At 39.1% G+C, this 22,586-nt stretch overlaps 1 protein-coding gene across 1 annotated transcript in view; it reads right to left on the reverse strand.

The window, feature by feature from the left end:
- The window catches only part of LOC126260201 (1-phosphatidylinositol 4,5-bisphosphate phosphodiesterase gamma-1), a 282,094-nt gene that overhangs the window by 186,839 nt on the left and 72,669 nt on the right, over positions 1-22,586 (reverse strand). Inside the window, exons 7-8 of the mRNA XM_049957484.1 lie at positions 18,938-19,144; positions 7,714-7,940 (exon numbers count right to left, since the gene is read on the reverse strand). Coding sequence (XP_049813441.1) covers positions 7,714-7,940; positions 18,938-19,144 — 434 coding nt within the window. The remainder of the gene's footprint in view (positions 1-7,713; positions 7,941-18,937; positions 19,145-22,586) is intronic.

Consider the following 22,586-nt stretch of genomic DNA (forward strand, 5'->3'; position numbering starts at 1 on the left):
AACTTACCATACAACTGAGGTGTTGATGGTCGATAGATATGTATACAAGACTGAAAATGTTGCCTTATAAGTGTGTGGTCCGTGAACAATGGCGATTTGCGCAGGTCGAAACAAGAATGGGGACTTAATTTTTACCAGTTCCAACATGCATAGACATGATTTGTGCTTGATGAAAATGTGTAGCCCACAAATTATCTCAATTGCTTGCTTATTTGGAATTTGTTGCTCACCATCACCACCAGCCATGGCATTTCGCAATCAATGGAATAAAATTTCACAAAGTAGCTCACTATGACTGCATACAATTGCACACAACACTCATAGCAGAGTGTTCAGAACACTTCTCAACACTCAGTGGCTGTCGGGAAATACGTGATGTAGGTGAGCAGCACAAACCTAAACTCGACAGCCATCTTTCGTGACTCCAACTATAGTTTGCTTTCAGGAAGGATATTGTCAGAAAGCCTAGCACTGTATTTAGTTTGCTTCTGTGCCTACCCACTGCTGAACATCACAGCTATAAGAGTTATTACCTTTACTCTTTCCATTATTTATGTTACACCCAGGACTTTTCATTGTCATACTTGCATATTGTGTCTTTTGTTTATTAAAGGTTCTTCAAAAAAGAAAGTGGCCATTTGCTACCAATGGTTGTAATCTGATGCCATTTCTCATCAGCTAAAAACACTTGGTACTGCTCAGTATTCACGTATCTCACTGAAGACAGCATTGGAAGAATCATACAGGAGACCAAAAGTTAGGGAAAATCAATTCTCTAGACATACAATTTGGAGACAGAATCTGAACAGGAAGTGGTCTATTTAATGAGAAGATGATGCAATAAAATTATTATTAAGAACAGAGTAAAGGAAGAACTGACCACTTCAAATTGCGTTCTCATGTCACTGATCTAAAATAGCACAAAAATTTTCTTGAAGAAGGTTGATGATGCATACAGTTTGTTAAATTCTGCCATCTACAATATTATTCTCAGTCTCTAACATCCAAGGAACATACTTGTTCCATCCCTGTTTGAGAACATTAACATCTGTCATATCAAATTCTTTTACACAATTTCTACATACTGTGAATGATCTTCTGACTCGATGGTGGCAGTGTATTTCAACAACACTTTGATTACACAATGATAAGTTGCTGCTACCTTTCATGAGGCAGTTCACCAGCATCAGCCAAGAGTATTGATATGGTAGTCCTGTAAGGCCCTATGGTTGGACTAATGTCTCCCAACAGTTTTGGAAGACAGGGGGAAAGATATCTTGTCAAAGGTTCAGACTATGAAGATGCCATTAATAAAATACAATCAAATACCTAAAAAGTAAGTTTCCCAAACAGTTAAAAGACTGCAAGTCAATCTCTGCAAAAGGTGAGTGCAGATGTATATGGGATTTAGGATTAAGCTATTGTACAAAGCAGTGAGCACTTCCAATAATTTCCAGTACCGTAATGATAGTGGCAGAAAATAGCACCTCTCATTCCATTTCTGACAGCTAAGAGTTAAGGCCAATGCAAAGACCAAGAAGGATCACCACCATCACCATCACCATCACCATCACGATTTACGGCCAGAGCTGCATGTCATGAGATAATGTAGTAAAAGTGTCTAATTTTGAAAATATGAGACATACTGGCAGAATTGTGAAGGCAGATCAATAGTCATTCTTTGGCAGATGTCATAACATTGCCTGCAAATAACAGGGTCTGTGTTCCAGTAGCAGCCTAGCAAAACAATCTAATGTTCTAGGAAGACTGACAATGGTGCATAGTCTACTGCAGAGTGAAAGACTCATTCTGAAAATAACTCATAGGCTATGGCTAAGCTAGCTTTTCATGATTTCTTTCCCCCAGGAGTGCTAATGCAACAAGGTATTCACTTGAACTCCTTTGAACTTTTAAAAAATACAAAAAGAGGAGTGTGAAGTTTTAAAAATACAAAAGAGGAGCTAGTAGAATTAAAGTTGTGCAGATGGGTCACCTCTCATGGTTGGCTACCTCAGTTATTTAGAGCATTGCCTGTGAAATGCAAGTGTCTGCACTGAGTTCAAGTCCAGTAAAAAGTTTCAATTTTTCAAGTAGTTTCACAATAGTGCACTCACTACCATAGAGTGGGAGAATACTTCTGGAGATTATATGTGTTGTTCATGCATGTAATTTTTCAAAGATGGTCAAAATACTGGCAAAAACAAGGATAGTAAGTACCTAGCCTTGTCAATCGCAGCCCAGTGGAGTAAGTGCATCTGTGCATGATGGAGAACAATTGTTTTGCAGTTACGAAACTAAGCAGCTGTTTCCTATTGATATCCTGTATTTGTTGCAGGAAATTATCACAAAATGCCCATTGTACCAGAAATTTTGTGGGAGTCAAAAAATGCTGATACTCAATGGTGCCTGCATTAAAATTTATGCCTTGATGAAATGGAGAAAAAAATGTATTGGAAAGGATCTACATTTGTAAGGGTACACATACTGATAAATTTATGCTGGAGACCAGAAGCTGATACCAGGACTCATCATGGATCTGTATGCACAGGCAGCAGTGCTGGTGCATAAAGTACGCATGATGAACCAGGACAAATGGGGCCCTGCTTATTAATGCATACTCTAAATGGAATGGTAAACATGAATCATTATCATGAAATATTCAGAACTTGTAAACAAAGGTTCTCCACAAATCTGCAGATTAAGTTACTGATATACTGTATATACACTTATTGACACTATGCTTTTGTGAACTGCAAAATTAATGTTGCAAACAAGTGTATGACAGAATTATGTACTACTGATTTGAAGGATGTTGATATTGTACCCATAAGCCACTTGGAGCAAAGGTCTCACACAGTCCATGGACTTCATTTAAATGTGCCAGGAAAGGAATTACTCACCGAAAAAATACACACCTTCATTTCACGGAAGAGTGAAGAGAAAAGGATAAGTGGCAAACAAATGGAAAGTGCAAGATGTTTTAGACGAGTTCATCCAAAAATGTCATCGGTCAAATGCAGATTACTACGTGGTTTAAACTGAATAGGCCAGAAGCCAACAATCAGGTGGTCAGTCAAATGCAAATTATGAGATGGTTGACACTGAAGACGACAGAGATGACTGAAGTAAAACTTGAACACACTCCAAAAGTTAATTCACCTGTTGATTGCTACCAGCAAACAGAAGACACACACACACACACACACACACACACACACACACACAAGAAAGAAACCGAATTTTTTTTAGGGTTACTGCTGTATTAGAAATGCCATTAGATAACAAACTATAAATCCTTAACAGGACATCTTCCTTAAGCATTACTTTTCCTCAACAGTAGTTGTCAATACCAGTTGCTCCGAATTTTGGACAGGTCAATATTATCTCAGTTGCTTTTCTGAACACTTTCATATACGAGGGCAGTTCAATAAGTAATGCAACACATTTTTTTTCTGAAACAGGGGTTGTTTTATTCAGCATTGAAATACACCAGGTTATTCCCCAATCTTTTAGCTACACAACACTATTTTTCAACGTAATCTCCATTCAATGCTACGGCCTTACGCCACCTTGAAATGAGGGCCTGTATGCCTGCACGGTACCATTCCACTGGTCGATGTCGGAGCCAACGTCGTACTGCATCAATAACTTCTTCATCATCCGCGTAGTGCCTCCCACGGATTGCGTCCTTCATTGGGCCAAACATATGGAAATCCGACGGTGCGAGATCGGGGCTGTAGGGTGCATGAGGAAGAACAGTCCATTGGAGTTTTGTGAGCTCCTCTCGGGTGCGAAGACTTGTGTGAGGTCTTGCGTTGTCATGAAGAAGGAGAAGTTCGTTCAGATTTTTGTGCCTACGAACACGCTGAAGTCGTTTCTTCAATTTCTGAAGAGTAGCACAATACACTTCAGAGTTGATCGTCTGACCATGGGGAAGGACATCGAACAGAATAATCCCTTCAGCGTCCCAGAAGACTGTAACCATGACTTTACCGGCTGAGGGTATGGCTTTAAACTTTTTCTTGGTAGGGGAGTGGCTGTGGCGCCACTCCATTGATTGACGTTTTGTTTCAGGTTCGAAGTGATGAACCCATGTTTCATCGCCTGTAACAATCTTTGACAAGAAATTGTCACCCTCAGCCACATGACGAGCAAGCAATTCCACACAGATGGTTCTCCTTTGCTCTTTATGGTGTTCGGTTAGACAACGAGGGACCCAGCGGGAACAAACCTTTGAATATCCCAACTGGTGAACAATTGTGACAGCACTACCAACAGAGATGTCAAGTTGAGCACTGAGTTGTTTGATGGTGATCCGTCGATCATCTCGAACGAGTGTGTTCGCACGCTCCACCATTGCGGGAGTCACAGCTGTGCACGGCCGGCCGGCCCGCACGCGGGAGATCAGACAGTCTTGCTTGACCTTGCGGCGATGATGACACACGCTTTGCCCAACGACTCACCGTGCTTTTGTCCACTGCCAGATCACCGTAGACATTCTGCAAGCGCCTATGAATATCTGAGATGCCCTGGTTTTCCGCCAAAAGAAACTCGATCACTGCCCGTTGTTTGCAACGCACATCCGTTACAGATGCCATTTTAACAGCTCCGTACAGCGCTGCCACCTGTCGGAAGTCAATGAAACTATACGAGACGAAGCGGGAATGTTTGAAAATATTCCACAAGAAATTTCCGGTTTTTTCAACCAAAATTGGCCGAGAAAAAAAATGTGTTGCATTACTTATTGAACTGTCCTCGTAATTTTATACACAGTATGTTATATTTCAAGCTAAAATTTATGAAAATTAATTAATTTATAAAATGTTTTAGTCTCGATGTTATCATCAGTAAGTGCTAGTTCTCAATGTACAGTTAAAATTATTTTTTCAGAAACATCTGATATTACTAACTACTGGCACACTTAAAATTTACCGAGCGAGGTGGCGCAGTGGTTAGCACACTGGACTCGCATTCGGAAGGACGACGGTTCAATCCCGCGTCCGGCCATCCTGATTTAGGTTTTCCGTGATTTTCCTAAATCGCTCCAGGCAAATGCCGGGATGGTTCCTTTGAAAGGGCATGGCCGACTTCCTTCCCTAATCCTATGAGACCGATAACCTCGCTGTTTGGTCTCTTCCCCCAAAACAAACAACCAACAACAACAACTTAAAATTTCTATTTTATTACACTATCTAGTACCTCTTACTATGTTTATTTCTAGCTTCATTTACGAAACAATAATCAAAATTAATAATGTAACAGAAGCTAGTAGAAATTCATTTGTTAAGAAAAATTGTAAACCCTTTGGAATAGGGTTATTTGCGCAGATTGTGGGAGTCGTAAGCATGTTTCTGATGTGATCTGACATATTTTTGTGCAAAAAATTCAATTTCGGTTTTGTTAACGTGAAAAATCAAAAGACTGTATGCTATAATAAAATTTGACAAAATATATTTACAAAAACACAAAAATTCTGCAACAACAATCTTCAAATTCATTTAGTTCATTTTAACCATGAGGACCCAAAATGTGAGATTTCAGCTTCAAGAATCAGACCCCTAGACAAGAAGAACTGGAGGCAGCTCTACATGACAAGCTCAGTAAACTAGAAAGTTTACTGTAATCTTTGCTCCTCTCAAATCTTTATAAAAGACTAATGTGGACAATAGATGGAATAAGGAAGAAGGGGCGGGAGGGGGGGAATTACAAACCGCTTCAACTAAAGTTTCTAAATGCCAGATTTTGTTGAATTACACCATAATGTTCAGACACTCATGAATAAAATTACCATGTTGGAAGCACTATCCAGTATACACTAAACGTAGACACAATTTGCAATACTGAAAATTGAATTACTACTAGAGGGCTCAAACATCACAAACCTAAAATCTGTTGTGACAAAATTCAATGAATATTTCACTTCACTAGCTGAAGACCTCATTCTAGTAATCTACAAAGAACCAGTCCCTAATTTCTCCACAAAATAAGTGATTGTAGATGCCTCTATGTATGTTTTATGTAACAAATTCCAATGAAATTATAAGTAAAATTAAATCATTAAGCAATAAAATGTCAAGTGGCCCTGATGAAGTACCTGACTTCATACTAAAAGCTTGTGTTCACCACATAGCAAAATCACTGGAAAAAATTTTCAACCTTTCTCCAGAAACTTGTGGCATTCTAGATGTTCTCAAAATAACAAAAATTTCACTGCTGCTAAAAAAAGGTTCTTCTGATCAAATACTGAACTACTGACCTGTGTCACAGCTAAGTTTCCTCTCAAAATTAATAGAAACAAATCTTTTACAACAGGGTTTTAAGTTTCATAAATAATATTCACTTCTTACTGTACAACAACGTGGTTTTACAAATTCTAAATCTACACAGAAAACTGTTTTTGAATTCTTATACTACACTTTAAAATCCCTTGATCAACATGAATTAGCTGCAGGTATTTGTCTAGACCTGCCAAAAGCCTTCAATGTCCTAGATCGTAATATTCTGTTTGAAAAATTAGAAAGACAAGAAGTACGAGGTGTATCACATAGCTAGTTGTGTTCATACATAAACTGGAGGCAGAAGGTATTACTTCAGTATAAATTCAACACTAAGAACAAAACAAGAAACAATTCCTTCCTTTCTAGTGAATTACTGATGAAATGTGATGTACCAATCTTAGGTCCACTGCTCTTCTTGATTTATGTGGATTCTATCCTATTAGCTGATGACACCAGCATATTGCTTACTGGATCCAGCTCAGAAACCTTGCAGTCAACAGCAGAAAGTTCAATGGAAAGACTTTCTTAGCAGTTTACAAAAAACAAATGCATTATAAGTATTTAAAAAATGGCGTGTATCAACTTTCATTTATTTTCTCCATCTAATCAAATGTCTATTCAAGCAGGACTGAAAAATTAGTCCCTAGAAATTGTAAGTTCCACAAAATTTTTGGGTTTGTGGGTTCATCAAGACAAAAATAAATAACTTGTCTAGGAAACTCTTTTCTGTGTGCAATGGTCTAAGAATATTAAAGTCTACAACAAGCAAACCATCAGTACTGCAGGTATTTTACGCACAGTCCCACTCATAGCTTTGATACAGGATCATTTTCTGGGGATACTCACCACACAGCATTAAAGTTTTTAGAATGCAAAAACAGAGCTCTAAGAATAATTTGTGGCCTTAAAAGAATGGAGTCCTGTAAATCTCATTTTACTGAGCTTAGTGTTCCGAATGTTCCTAGCTTGTTCATTTATGAAATTATCTTGTTCACTAGGGACTACCTCTTGGAAACAGGCAAACTACTACAAAACAAAAATTTACCCAACTATTGCAACAGAGGGAAATCAAATATTCCCCAAAAATATCACAGAATTACAGTGTATCAGAGGAGCATAATTAACATCGGTGTAATACTACACAATAAGATACCCAAGGAAATAAAAAAAATCGCTAAACATCCAAAGTTTAAAATTGAACTAAAGGCACTTCAAATAAAGCACTATCTCCATACTGTAAAAAAAAATTATGAAAATGTAACAAAAAAATGTTACTCAAAAATTAAATTGTAAGAACATGTACCTAATTTTAATTTGCTACTATTTGCTAAGATTACGTATTACTTTAGCTTTTCTTTGACCTGTCCAATATCAATTGTATAATTTGTGCTGTATGATATAACTGGACCAATAAAAAAAATTAAACAGTCATTACCATCATCATTTTTGCTCATAAAAGCATCCTCGTCAACACCATCTGGGAGTTTTTTGTGCTTAATTATAATTTTACGCCGTAGCTGGTGTGGTGATGGCAGTTGACTTTCATTCTTCTCATAAAGCTGCACGAGTAGCATTTCCCCAAACACTTCCATCATTACTTTTGCCATCTTGCGCTGCTGTGGTACAGAGCAGTTGTCCTCTATGGACAATATTAGTGGGTATCTGAAAAAAAAAAGAACATATACAATTTAGCACTGCTGAGTTGTACTAATCATTACTTTCTCTCTTTGGTACAACATTAAGGGACAAAGTGGTGCAGAGAAAATCTATACTTTTGAAATAACAGTACCAACCAAAAAAGTCAGTTACCCCAGGAAGCAGCACGCTAATACCACGTGCCGTCACCTCTGGTCTTGATAATAGTCTCAATCTGGCAAAGGAGAGAGAGTTCACACATTATTTCAGATAAACTGCCTACAGCTAATGCTGCTCATTGATGATTAGATCCTGGAGAACTAAAGAACTGCAGGGATGCTGATTGCTATGTTACATAGGCTGTTCCAAATACAAGGTGATCGGAAATTCCCATTAAAACTTCTAGGACTTGTAGAGGGGTGTGAGTACATACTATTTTGAATAGGAACCCATGTCCAGAAACAAACCATTGCCATTCTATGATGGTTTCAATTCAGATGTTCAATGTGCCCATGCTTGCTGAGGGAAAGAGATCAGAGTTGCCAGTCCTGGTATACAATAGGGTAGACAGGATGTTGTGTACTATGTCAGATTACCTGATGTCGCTTAAGGTCTGCCTTGCTACAAATTGTACATCTCTGACACAGTAAACATGGTTTGAAATACATTTTCAGAATACACAGGCATGCTCCTTGTGTATGGCAAAGCTCAAGGTCACAGAAAAGCTGCTAGTCAACTTTATCATGAATGTTTTCTGCAACATAGCATGCCACTGCATAAGCTTTGTACAAGTTCACAATGGCTATGAGAAATTGGTATCTTTACCATAAGGAAACAGGAATGTGGTGCTCCACAGCAATGTAGCACACTTATATTTGAAGAGGATGTACTGCATCACACTGAAGAGAGCCTGTCAATGAGTTCTATAACAACTGCACATGCAATGGATATTAGCCATAGTATTGTCAAGGATGTCCTGTGTGAGTCCAGCCATTTCTCCACAATGCATTGCATACTGCACGTACTTATTGCACAGCTCCATTGACACGCCTCTGTTTCCATGTCAAGTTCTGTTCACAGATGAACATAAGTTCACTAAGGAACTTTGTTCTGAATTTGTGAAACAGCAATGTCCAGGCATGAAAAACCTTATGCCACACATATTATGGATTTCAGAAGAAGTTTGGTATTAACATGTGGGCAAGTATCCTGGACAGTCATGTGATTTGGTTATACCTCCTTCCACTCAAGCTAACTGGTCCTGCATATCTGATCTTCCTAGAAAACATATTGGACCCATTACTGAAAAGTGTGCCACTGAGTGTGTATCAGGAAACGTGCTGCACTGCCTCACTGCTCACGCATGGTACGGAGACATCTCAACAGACGATATGGTGGAATCTGGATAGGCCGAGATGGTCTAACCGTGTGGCCGGTGCAATTCTCAAATTTAATTCCTGTGGTCTGGTTCTTTTTGAGTCATGTGCAAAGTTTAATTTACGAGACTCCTGTAGAGACAGAGGAACATCTGCTGGCATGATTCTGGCTGCTGCACTAGAAACTGAAGAGACACTGGGTGGGATGGAGAGAGTACACCAGAACATGCATTGTTGGTACAATTTCTGTAACAACGTTGGTCACCACATCAACCTGGTATTGTAATGCATCAGTACTATTCTGTATGTACAATATGCTGGGTCCTTTATTGTTTTGGAATACTGTAAACATGTAATGTGTAAATACAAACAAATGTGCTCAAGACATAAATGAATGTTTATTATGTTTCCTTTTGAATTGTTATCTAATAATTATACTGTGTCATGCTCATTTCAGTTCCTCTAGCGGGAGTGGACAAGTTAAATATCTGAACTGAAACTGTGATAGAACAGAAATGTTATGTTTCTGGATATGGATTGCTATTCAAAATATTATGCACTCACTCCCCTCTACAAGTCCTAGAAGTTTTTAATGGGAATTTTCAAATACCCTACAGTTCTGGACATTTTGTATGGGCTTAAGACCAAGTAATTTAGTGAGCCAGTTGAAGTGTCATAGGGTGCCTGTAATGCTCATCAAAGCAGGAAGATATGCTTGCAGCCCTTTGGACATGGGCATTATCATCTTGAAGATGATAGCATCCACGATGGATTCATCACAAAGATGTAGAAGAAAGGAAAAAACTTGTTCACTGACAATGTCAGAATAGTAACCCGGTTCAAGTTCAAGGTAACTTGAATGAGTGGGCCAAGTCATGATGCATAAAATATCTCTGGAACATCACAGAGCCACCTCTGGCCTGAACTACACCCTCCACACACCCAGGGTTAAGCTCCTCATTGGGATATTGGTGCACTTTATCGCTAGCATCATTTGAAAGGAGCCAAAATCATGACTTGCACCACATTAGATGCCTGCAGGCACCTAGTATTCATTTTCTGTGTTGTTAGGCCCATTGAAGGCATGCAGTTTAATTGCGTCCATTAGCAATATGCATTTCTGAGGTACCCAAATTTTAACATCAATTCAAGCAATACCTTCAAAATTGTAAGCGTAGGCTTCCGCGGCCGTTGTCTTCTTCAATAAAATTCTTAAGGGTATCAGACCGCATCGTCATAATTTAAAATGCGCCAACGTTTCGGCCAGCGTTGCAGCTAGCCTTCATCATTGCTGCAACGCTGGCCGAAACGTTGGCGCATTTTAAATTATGACGATGCGGTCTGATACCCTTAAGAATTTTATTGAAGAAGACAACGGCCGCGGAAGCCTACGCTTACATTTAACCAACCTGTATGGGCAGGAAATCCACGGAAACATCAAGAAGTTATGGCCCTAATGAAGGCTAGCTGCAATGCTGGCCGAAACGTTGGCGCATTTTAAATTATCACGATGCGGTCTGATACCCTTAAGAATTTTATTGAAGGAACCTTCAAAATTCTCACTACTGTCATGGCTCAGGTCACTGGGGAACGGTCACACTACTGTCAGGCTCAAGTTCTACACCATCTGCAACATTCCAAAGTGACCAACGTGTTCTTTTAGGATGGTGACTATTATTTTGTTTGGTGAAATTATGAACAACTTTGTTTACTTGCAAGTTATCTTACTTCCTGTGTTTGTAGCATGCACATGTTTTGAGTATGTACCTACAGAGCATTAAAAGTTCTCAATACAGCCTTTGTTCAGCCACTACGGAATAAAGGCTCTGTAAAACAACAACAGGGAAGTTCTCTCTGCCATTCCCTCAGTATCTGCTGCTAAGGCACTTCAAAATGTGGGCACATACCTATACTAATTCCTTGAAACTAAGACACAGACCTCTACTGATTTCTTGAAACTAAGAGTTGTGTCTTCCAGTTGCAGTTTGGTTTGATCAAAAGCTTGATGCCTGCCTGCCCAGCTGCCCACCTGCCTGCACACACACACACACACACACACACACACACACACACACACACACACACAAACGCGCGCGCGCACTTACTGGGGGAAAATTGAAGCCTGTGGTTTAAGTGCATAATTCTAGTTTTCTTAATGATAGTTACTGACCTTAAAGGAAGGACCAAGCAGGAATAGCAGACAACTCCTGAAGTCCCATTCATAAAGCTGTTGGATAAATTGTGTTTCCAAATAGTATTGTAGGCATTTTCAAAATCAGAAGGTATTTCTATGAAGTGAGGCCTACGCAAAACAGTCCCTTGTACAGCAGCCTCAAGGAGTATTAGATTGTCTAGTGTACAGTGGTACCTATGGAAACTACACTGAAGAAAACAGAGGAGCTTTTTGGTTTCTAGGATCCATACTCAGACATTGTTGATAATCTGTTCCAATTTCTTCATCATAGAAGTGATGATTGTTACATAGTGATAACTACTTGGGCTGGTGTGATTCTTCCCAGATTTCAGAAGAGGGCTCATGATTGATTCCCTCTAAAAAATACAGAGCCTGTTGCTCAGACTGGATACCATTAAAAGCATGAAGAGGTAGTTCTTTCAATCAATATCCGAATGTCACAACACATCTTAGTGTACTTTACCTGGCCCTGGTTAGCCACAAATGGAGTATGCTCCAACACATCCATACATAAGAGGTAGTTGCACTCTTCAGAGTTGCTGGACTTAAAAGTCCCACTGCATCCTCTCAGTTAATTTCATTCTGCATTGGAATTTGGTATCCTGATTGGCATTAAATGTAATTTGTTCAAAGTATTCTTTCTTTGCTTGGCCTTTTACACTAATACTTCTCAATGATTGCTGGTGGTGTGAAACAGTTAACAGGTTATAAAAATTCTCACCATGACTGCTTTTTTGCTATCTCTGAAAATGCGCTGCACTTTTGCCTGGGCAAAGCAAAAGGCTGTAAGATTGTCAGCAAACTGAATTTTCATAGTGCCTGTCAGCAAACGGAATTTTCCTAGTGCCACTCACTTGTCCTTGACCTCTAGATGCCATTCTTTGCTTCACCATGGGATTAACCAGCTGGTAGGTTCAACTGACAACTTTAGGTAGACACATCTGCAGCCCTGGGGTGATGGTAGTTACATGCTTTATCATGTCCTGGATGCTGGACTGATGTTATAATACAGCCAGGTTGCTTTAAAGTGTTCAATTGACTTCGTTTAACATCCATTTAGGTGTCTTTGTAGCATGAGCTGAGGTATCCGGCAGCTGAATCCAAAACGCAAAATGGTCACTAGAATGCAAGTCCTCTGCTGCTTCCCATAGGGCAGTACTAGCTAGCATGGGATGGAAAAATGGCAGATCAACGGCTACAGGTGGTCCTTTTGCACTGCTGAAGTGTGTGTTTTTCCATGTACTGAGGTGGTAGACATCATTCAACAAGAGGAACCTCTCCACTACTTGACCCCTGGGACTAGTGTTTGTAAGGTCTGAGAAAGAGAAAAAATAAATAATGTCCTCAAAGGACTCATTATGCACATGTTAATGAACACGTGAGATACAGGGAGTACACAGTTATTCTTAATGGTGTAAAACCCTGAAGACATACTGTTTGAAGGTGGATGGGGAGGATGCCTTTTATCGTGGATAAATACTGCCACTCCCCATTTGGCCACCTCACCATCAGTATCATCTTTTCTGTTGATTGCATGTACATTTACATGTGCACAAGTTCAGCCAATATCTACTATCTGTGCTTCTGTGGCAGCACTGACTTTGATTACAACTTTTCTCAAAGTGGCAGCACAGGAAGTTGAGAAAATAGAAGATTGCAGGGCAATATATTCCTTCCTCACCTCAGTATACAAAATTTTCTTTGTCATATTGATTTCTTGAATTTTCTTTTTCTTTTAACAACAATGGGCAATTTGTGCTACAAGCAGGGGCAGACAGCATTCAGGGCTTGAAAGAAAGCCAATGTGCACTCAGTATGTCTGCCGGAGGGCCTCATCCAAGATGTGGAGACGCCCTTGCCTGTGGCTATCGAGCGTGCAGGGTGCAGTCGTCTCAAGGTGTGGCTCATGTCGACACCAACGACACCTGTCGCATAGGTTCTGAGGCAATCCTCAGTTCATATAGGCAGCTGGCGGAGGTGGTGAAGACTGCTAGCCTCGCACGCAGGGTGCAATCAGAGCTTGCAATTGCAGCATCGTTCCCAGAGTTGGTTGGGTCCTTTGGTTTGGAGCTGAGTGGAAGGTCTCAACCAAAGGATTTGTTGACTCTGTGATGGTATTGGCTGCAGATTTCTGGACCTGTGTTGTTGTGTGGGGATTCGTAGGACTCCCCTGGATAGGTCAGGGGTGCACTACACAAAGATAGCAGCTACTCAGGTAACAAAGTACTTGTGGAGTGCACATGAGGGCTTTTTGGGGTACACGGTAGTTTGAGCTGCTCTAATAAACACTCGACAATTGATTCACTGGAAGGAAGTCAAACAGCATTCAGAATAAGGACACTTCGACTGTCCCAATTTTATCAGTAAATTGTCGAAGTAATAAAGTACCCAAATTTACTGTCCCCCAGGAAAGTTTTCACACTCAAACTATTCTTGGAACCAAGAGCTGGTTGCAGCCTGAAGTGGAGAACTCTGGGATGTTTAGCGAGTCATGGAATGTACAGTGGAAAGACAGATTCAAGGCCTTAGGAGGGGGAGTGTTCATTGAAGTTGAAAAAATATTGTCTCTATTGAGGTCGAAGCTGAGTGTGGCAGTGAAGGCACCTGGTCGTGTATAACAGATATAGGTGAAACTAAGTTAATTGTTGGAAGCTTTTACTAGCCACCAGATTCCGCTGTGATAGTTCTAGAGTCTTCAAAAAAAAGAGAGAGAGAGAGAGAGAGAGAGAGAGAATAAAAAAATATTCTTTTCAAGAAACACTATTGAGAAAGTTTAAAGTTGACTGCTGAACGATTCTTCTGCCGCGAACAAACATAGCGCACAAGGTTCATGCAAATAAGACACGAAAATTAGGGCCCATACGGAGGCGTACAGACAGTAGTTTTTCCCTCGCTATATTTGCGAGTGGAACACGAGGGGAAATGACAAGTAGTAGTAGTGGCAGTGCAGGGTACCTTCCGCCATGCACTGTACCATGGCTTATAGAGTACCGATGTAGATGTAGTTGTACTTTAGTAGTGCACACAGAAATCCAGCACTGAAAACAATGATCCTGGTTCCTGCGAATCTTTCCTACATTTGCCACATGTTGCCTTGCCATTACAACCTACACTGATGCAACCATGTCTTTGATGTTTACAGCACCACATTAAATTGGCTATGTAAGATCTTACCTTTAGTTCAAATAAATTTGGCCTTGATGTGCTCTCGAAGGCTAACTGAATTAAAGTTGTGATTGAAGTGGCAGTCTTTTGCTAGGTTATGAAATTCTGGTCAACCTTCTATTCCTCATTCTTTTTGCAGTGTCCACATCCATGATAACTTAATGATAACTTACAATGCCCTTAGTGAAGTTGAATGTGTCATGCTTTTCTACTGTTACAGAATAATGACAAAAATTCATGAGTTCAGAAGTAAGTGTGGTCACTTGATGAAACCTAGCAGTTTCAACCAAAGGGTTCTACTGCAAAATCTTTTGAGTCACTTCGTAGTTCCAGTAATACTTTTCAACATTTTGCTGATGCGGGAGGGCCATAATTTCTCAAATGACTGCTCTTTTCTTGTCTTTACAATAAAGACATTCTGACACTTGTGCACTGTTATAATAATCAAGGTTCAGTTTTTCAAACCAAGCTCCAAGGAGATTGTTCTCTGCCACCTTAATTGTGTGGGTGTTGGTGATCCCTAATGGCTAATACACATTATTTACAGATTTGTTTTGCAGACGTCAGGTCCCACAGCATTCCCACAAATAGCTAATGACCAACACGATCCACTGAGGCAGATAGCTATTTGCCTGGATAAGCCTTCCACAACTGAGGTGCAGTAAGTTTCTCAAGAGATTGCCCACTAGCAATTTTTCATCCTCAACAGCCATCCATCCCATTCACATGTTGAGACTACTACTATTTACACATTTTCATTCTCACAATCTGGGCAGTTAAGCTAAGACCCTCATTCTCCAAAACACAATATGGTCCATTATCACCACTCCTCCCCTCGTCGGTGGTCAACGGAGCATGGCCGGAGTTTACTATAGTAGAAGACAACTAGTATTTACAAAATTACAGCTCAGGATCCCCAGGTTCATAATGTCCATAGCCCGCCAACATTAGCTGAACTCCTGGGGAATTAATTTATCAAAAAATTCCTCAGCACACTACTTCCATTACAACTACTGTTTTTATGGCCTCATTTCACCACTTCAGTCAATAATTTTCTGGACATCTTCTTCAATAAGTTTTTTTTTTCCTCCAAATTGTCCAGTACCTTTTCATTCGTTCTGATCTTTTTTGTCATTCCTCATGTATAAAGACCCTTTTCATTCTAAGTTATCTATTTTTGGTTTAAAACTTATTTTTATGTTTTACAGTTTTTTTAAATTTTTTGTTTTGTTTTGCAAATTGTTCTGGATTAATTCTAGCTCTTTCATATTCTCCCTGATTTCCTTTATTCATCCTACTGTTGCTTCATGTTCCAACATTCGCCTATAATTTTTCTTGGGATCTGGTATACTCATAATGTGAAAAAAAGAAGAACAGATCCTTTTCTTCTGTATGATATCTGTAAAAGGATCCAGTTCGCTGCACACCTCACTTCATTTGCCACTATCCTCCACTGTCCATCATTTTTATATTTATGTCAATATTATAAAAAGTACAGTTGCTACTCAGCATATAGTGCAGATATGCACAACAAAAAGACTTAAGAAAGACTAAATAGACAACAGACACACACAGTCACACAAATGCAATTCAAACACATGGCCACAGCAGACAGAGACTGTGGTCGTGTGTGTGTGTGTGTGTGTGTGTGTGTGTGTGTGTGTGTGTGTGTTGTCTATTTCTGATGAAGGCCTTGTCGGCCAAAAGCTTACTTTTAACAGTCCTTTTTTTTGTGCTAATCTGCAACTCAGCATCTCTGCTATATGATGAGTAGAAACTATCCTTTTAATAATATGGACATTATTCCATTCTCGATTTTCCACTTTCTGATATTTCTTATTTATGCATGTTTTAGCTATACTTGTCTCCACTTTTAGGATTTTGTCGATTCTGTTTTTCTGGGTGATTTTCAAATGAGTTTCATTACTGTATGCCAAATCTGGTTGAACCTCTGTCTTGTCAGGTTTTAATTTAGTTTTGATTGATAGACATTTTTACTACATGTAGACCACATTAATTTTTGAATTTTTATCATTTTATTAATTATTTATTGTCCCATAAGTTTCTCATCCAGGTTTTATGTTAGAATTTCTCCCAGGTATTTAAATTGTAAATTGTTTCACCATTTTTACTTTCCTGTTACTTACTGTTATGTGGCTGATTACTTGGGCATCTGCTACCGTTATCTCCTTCTTGACTGTTATTAGCTAGTAAAGCTAAGCCATCTGTGAATCCCAAGCTATTTAAGTTTATTTTATCTTTCTTGTTTCCAATTCTTACGTTTGTTCAAGATTTTCCTTGTAACACTCCCCCATTAAGTAAGATAAAGCACAGTTAAAAATAATGGCAATGAACCATCTCCCTGACTTAACCCAGTTTTAATCACAAACAGCTCAGATATTTCTCATCTGAAGCTCACTTGAGATTTGATGCTCGTTAATTTTATAATTTTTGTTAATTTGGAATGGAGTCCCAAATTTCTTAGTATTTTCACCACTGAAGGTTTGTGGATACAATCATGAGCTTCCTGGCCTAAATCCTCCTCAATAATTTCCTAGTGCCATTTGCAGTTAACTTTGCAATGTTTGTATAGAATTCTTGATATGAGGGGGAGGAGGAGGAGGAGGAGGAGGAGGAGAAGGAGGAGGAGATACTAATGTCCTATCTACAATGAGGTCATTAGAGATGGTGCACAAGCTCGCTCATGCCCTTTCAGTGGAACCATTTGCCTGAAGCCATTCAGGGAAATCATTGAAAACCTAAGTCAGGGTGGCCGGACAAGGGTTGAATCACTGTCCTCCCGAACGCGAGTCCAGTCTGCAAACCACTGCACCACTCGTTCAGTCTTGACATGACTTTACATGTGATATCCAAAAGGGAAACACCTCTACTGCTGTCTGGATTTGATTTGTCTTTGTTTTGTGTAATGAATGGATTATAGCTGTAGGCCGAAGTTATGGCAGTTCTTCTTTGTTCCAGATTTTCACTATGCATTGGTGTAACGGTGTTGTCACTGGTTCTGCTGCATATTTCCAAAGTTCCTCAAACGTTTGATCTTCTCCACTTCCTTTGTAGTTTTTGAATTTTTTCAAAGCTTTATAGACTACATGCATTGTAGGTGGGTTTATATTTTCTGCTAGTGTTTTAATAGGAGTATATGAAATTTCTGTATTTTTTCTATTGCTATGGGCCAGCTTATGATATTATTTTTATCCTTTAACATTAATGTTGGAGTATCTTATCTTTGTAGTTTATGCTAAATATTTTGTAATAATTCTTATGTTTGTTTTCTCACTATTTGTTTCTATTCTTAGAAGTGTATCTTTCTTGGTACTGGCATTTAATTCTTACTATTTTTTGGGTTATCATTCATTGTTTTGTGAGTTCCAAGTGTGATTCTTCTGTTTTATGACTGATACCTTAATCAGGCTCGGAAGTCTCCTACTACTGTTTTATTACACTCATCAGTCCACCATTGGCATTTTTTCCTTGGATTTATTGAGGAACTATTTCCTCTAGATCATTTGTTATTTTCATGTTTTTTATCTGCTCTTCGCATTCCTTGTTATTTATCAATTTATGGTGGTTCTAGGTTATCTTCTTTGGGCCATAATTTTTTTATCTGCCCCTCTTAGAATTTTCATGCTGTAGATTTCCCCATGATAATTTTTATCCACACAGAGATGATACAGTCATCACTCTCCTTTTTTCCCAGTCTGGATATCTCCATGTTTTGAGCTTATTTGGTCTTTTCTTCAAGTATGTTGACTTTGAGATCACATCATGGTTTCTGTAGAATTCCATTGGCCTCATGTCAGTGCTGTTTGTTGTTCTTTTTGCTGGCTATTTCCCTGTTTGTCTCCCTATCTCTTTTCTCTCTCTAACTGTGCATTAAAATCTCCAATTAAAATTTTGGTGTGATTTTTATTTAAGTTTTCTGTTGTCTCACCTAACAGCTCGCAAAATCCATTCACATCTTCAGCACACTATTTAAAGATATAAATATAATTTGTACAATGGAATAAAGTGGTTATGTATGTGTGGATTTTGCTTGTGCGAATTTGTGTGTGTGTGTGTGTGTGTGTGTGTGTGTGTGTGTGTGTGTGTGTGTGTAGCAGTCTTTTTGCTGTGCCTGTCTGCAGTCTCCTCTGCATGGTGAGTAGCAGTCTACCCTTTCCTTATTACTGTATTTATAATTTGTACAGTTTTGTGCATAATAACTGAAAAATACAGAAAAACTTAAGGAACATTCATAAAGACAAGTAATAAAAAATAATATACATACTTACTCTGATGTAACAAATGCATGTTCCTTGATAGTTTTAACAACATCCAGAAATTTTATTCTTGTCGTTAAAGTATGCCCATGGTAGATGAATGGCATACCATCAGGACCATCCCAGCAGTCTAGTTCTATGCATCGGCAACCCATTCGTAAACAGCGAACATAAGCTTCAGAGGATGATTCACTTGAGAATTGGTCACCTGTTAAATATCTATAAACAATTTGGCATTAGAGCATATATGTAACTCAAAATTCGTCTGGAGGATGCAATGTGATGTTACCAGTGACAATAAAGACAAAGAACGTTGACGTAACAATCACCGACATTACCTTAGATTAATTGAGATGTAATATTAATTACAGAGAAGTCAAAAAATACAAAATTGCACACAGTATCTTTAAAAATACTTTTAAGTGAGTTTTAGACACTGAGCAAAGGACTGAACAGGGCACGGATGGCGAGGGAAATTGGCCATGTCCTTTTCAAATGAACCCTCCTGGAATTTTGGAAAACTGTGGAAACCTAAAACTGGGTGGTCAGACGCAGGTACTACAAATTAAGAGTCGCTTAACCACTGCTTGAAGCTGCTTGGAAGCATCACATGTGCAAATTTGATAATGCAAATTATTGCCAAATGAATTCAAGCAGGCTGATATGACTTAACAGAGATGGTCTCATTGTTTATCATTTACTCATAAAATATTAGTAATTATTATCAAGCCACAGAGATATAGCCAAAAAGATGACAGCATAATAAGACAGAAGGAGCCCATCTGGGCTGCCAGTCAGCCTTTTCAAAGGGATGCTGACCATCACTGTATAACAAAACAGCACAAAGAGCACAACTTTGGAACACTCAACAGCATGCCCAAGCAAATTCAGGAGTGTAGCGATACTTTCCTGCTTTTTAGTAAAATATATTTGACAGTTTAGATTTGTGACAAGTTAAAATGGTGTGCCAGACTAGGGCTCTGTCTAGCCTGAACATTTGGCTTCTGCATGTAATGCACTGTACAGCTTAAATCCCAGCCAGTCATTCAATTTTAACTTGTTACAAATTAACTTGGGAGTTTTGCATCTGCATGCATAGGTGATGGCCAAGGGGACATTTAGAAAATTTGTGTTTGATTTAAATTATTTGTGAAAGTAGTTAATGAGATGAATGTAAGAAAAAAATACAGGGTGTTTCAAAACGGACTTTACAACTTTAAAAATTCATATAAATTAATTCATAGTACCTACAGAGGTGATTGTAGTGTCAATTTGTAGGGAAATATATCAAGTTTTGTCTCGTGTAGTTTGCTAGTGCCAAATTGCACCATAAGGAGCGCTAGCAGCAGTTGCATTAAAGATGGCTGCCTTCACTAGACCCCAGAGTGCTAGCTGTGTGTTTTGATTTGAAGAATCAAAGTTGGCAGTAAAGTTCAGTGTAATTTCTGTACCAACTATGCTAGAGATCCTGCTACTAGCCTACAATTTATGACTGGCATAAATGTTTCGTAGCAACAGGGTGCTCGGTAACACGTGGGAAATCATCAGGACATCCAAGCACATCTGACGTTGTCATTGAGCGAGTGAGACAACGTTTTGTCAAGAGCAGCATGCATCTTGTGAAGTGCAAATCCCACTCACGACTGTTGAACATGTGTTGAGGAACCATTTGCATTTGAAACCATACAGACTGACGACCAAACAAGCAGTAAAATACACTGATAAAATTGCTCAAGAAAACTGTGTGGATATGTTAAATCAATTACATGAGAATTAACATTTCTTGGACAAAATCATCTTTTCTGATGAGTCAACTTTTCACTTAAGTGGCAAGGTTGACATATATAACTGTAGGATTTGGGGCAGTGAAAATCCACATCCAACATTGCAACATGTTCGTGACAGCCCTAAACTGAACGTTTTTTGTGCACTGAGCAAGAACGGGGGAGGGGGGGGGGGGTTGCGGGAGATTCATCGAGGACAGTGGTACCTTCTGTGCCAGCTTTTCTACCCAAACTTATCTACCCAAACTTATCTACCCAAACTTATCTACCCAAACCTATCTACCCAAACTTATCTACCCAAACTTATCTACCCAAACTTATCTACCCAAACTTAGAGCAATAATTTAGCCACCACTGAGCAAGTTACACCTGGAATGCTACAGCAAATTTGGGAAGATATTGACTTCCATTGCGATGTGTGCCGGGTAACCAATGGAAGCTACATACATCTTTAGCTCAAGGTAAAAAAAAACTTTGTGTGTTTCTCTGCAAAATAACATTAAACCCAGCTCTAATTCTTCTTTCAATAAATTTATACAAATTTTTAAAGTTGTAATGTCCTTTTTGAAACACCCTGTAATGAGTTATGTCAGATTACACTAGTTGGTAGCAAGAAAAATCATTCTTTCAGTCAATTTTAAGTTTTATTTGCAGCTGAATGACTTTGTAGACAGTCCTTGTGTTTTGTGGCCTATTATGTAACTTGGAAAGGAACTCTGAGTAGGACATTCACTGCAATTCTTTATGAATGATGCTTTCATTATTCAAAACACCTGCAGCTTACTCTCATTTATAAACCCTGTCTAAATGATATTTTTCTTTGTTTTATTTTAGGAGGGGGCTTGGTCTGGTTTAATGTTCCACCAACATCATGATCATTAGAGACGGAATGCATGCTCAAGACGGAGAAGGATAGAGAAGCAAATCAGACACACCTTTTCAAAGGACCCACAACATCATTCCTCTTAAGAGATTAAAGAATTTACGAAAAAATTTAATCTGGTTGTCAGTAAGGGATTTGAACTTCTGTCCTCCCAAATACTATTCCAGTGTTTTAAGTACTGCACCACATCGTTCAGTACGTAGCTACAAAAGTGACAGGAGCAGAGGGGGCACAAGTTTTACCACTCACTGTGATCATCAGAAAAATAAAGTGCTGTAACTGCTAATTTTATGTGTGCGCCGCTTCATAGTTCGCGCATGGAGTTTGTGTTTGATTCAGCCACTAGAAGCCACCCAGCCTGCTAATATGACAGCAATTGTATGCACAGCCTGCTAACTGCACCCTCTATTGGAACTAATGACTATACAGGCTGCAATGCAAGGCTCTGCCAGCCACTTGTGTATAGCTAACTGTGCTGTATCTTGTCTTCCGTGTGTGTGTGTGTGTGTGTGTGTGTGTGTGTGTACACTGTTCTAGCAATAAATTATCATGTTCTTGTGTTCGAACACTTTTTTTGGCAACGAGTGTGGTATTCAACACCACGTGTTCCACTCCAGCCATTGGCTCTTTGAGTTTAATTTCCATGGAGGCAGTGCTTAAATCTCTTCTAAGGCAACAGCAGGCGCTGACAGTTGCTATTTCCAGTTTAACGACTACATTGGCACAACCTGCGGCCCCGCCGACAACATATCCACCACTGTTCCCTGTATATGACGATGTAGAAGAAGAATGGGACATTTACCAAAAACCCCTATGACAACATTTCCAGACATTTGGGGTAACAGATATAAACTTGCGCAAGGCCCTTTTTTTTGTTGTGGATTCCACCTTGCGGGTATCACTTGTGTCAGTTCATCCCCTTACAAGAACTTTCACGTCCTCATTTTGATCAGATGTGTGCATCACTTTGTACCTATCACTGTAAAAATACTAA

This window comes from Schistocerca nitens, chromosome 5 (genome assembly GCF_023898315.1).
Source record: "Schistocerca nitens isolate TAMUIC-IGC-003100 chromosome 5, iqSchNite1.1, whole genome shotgun sequence".
NCBI lineage: Eukaryota > Metazoa > Arthropoda > Insecta > Orthoptera > Acrididae > Schistocerca > Schistocerca nitens.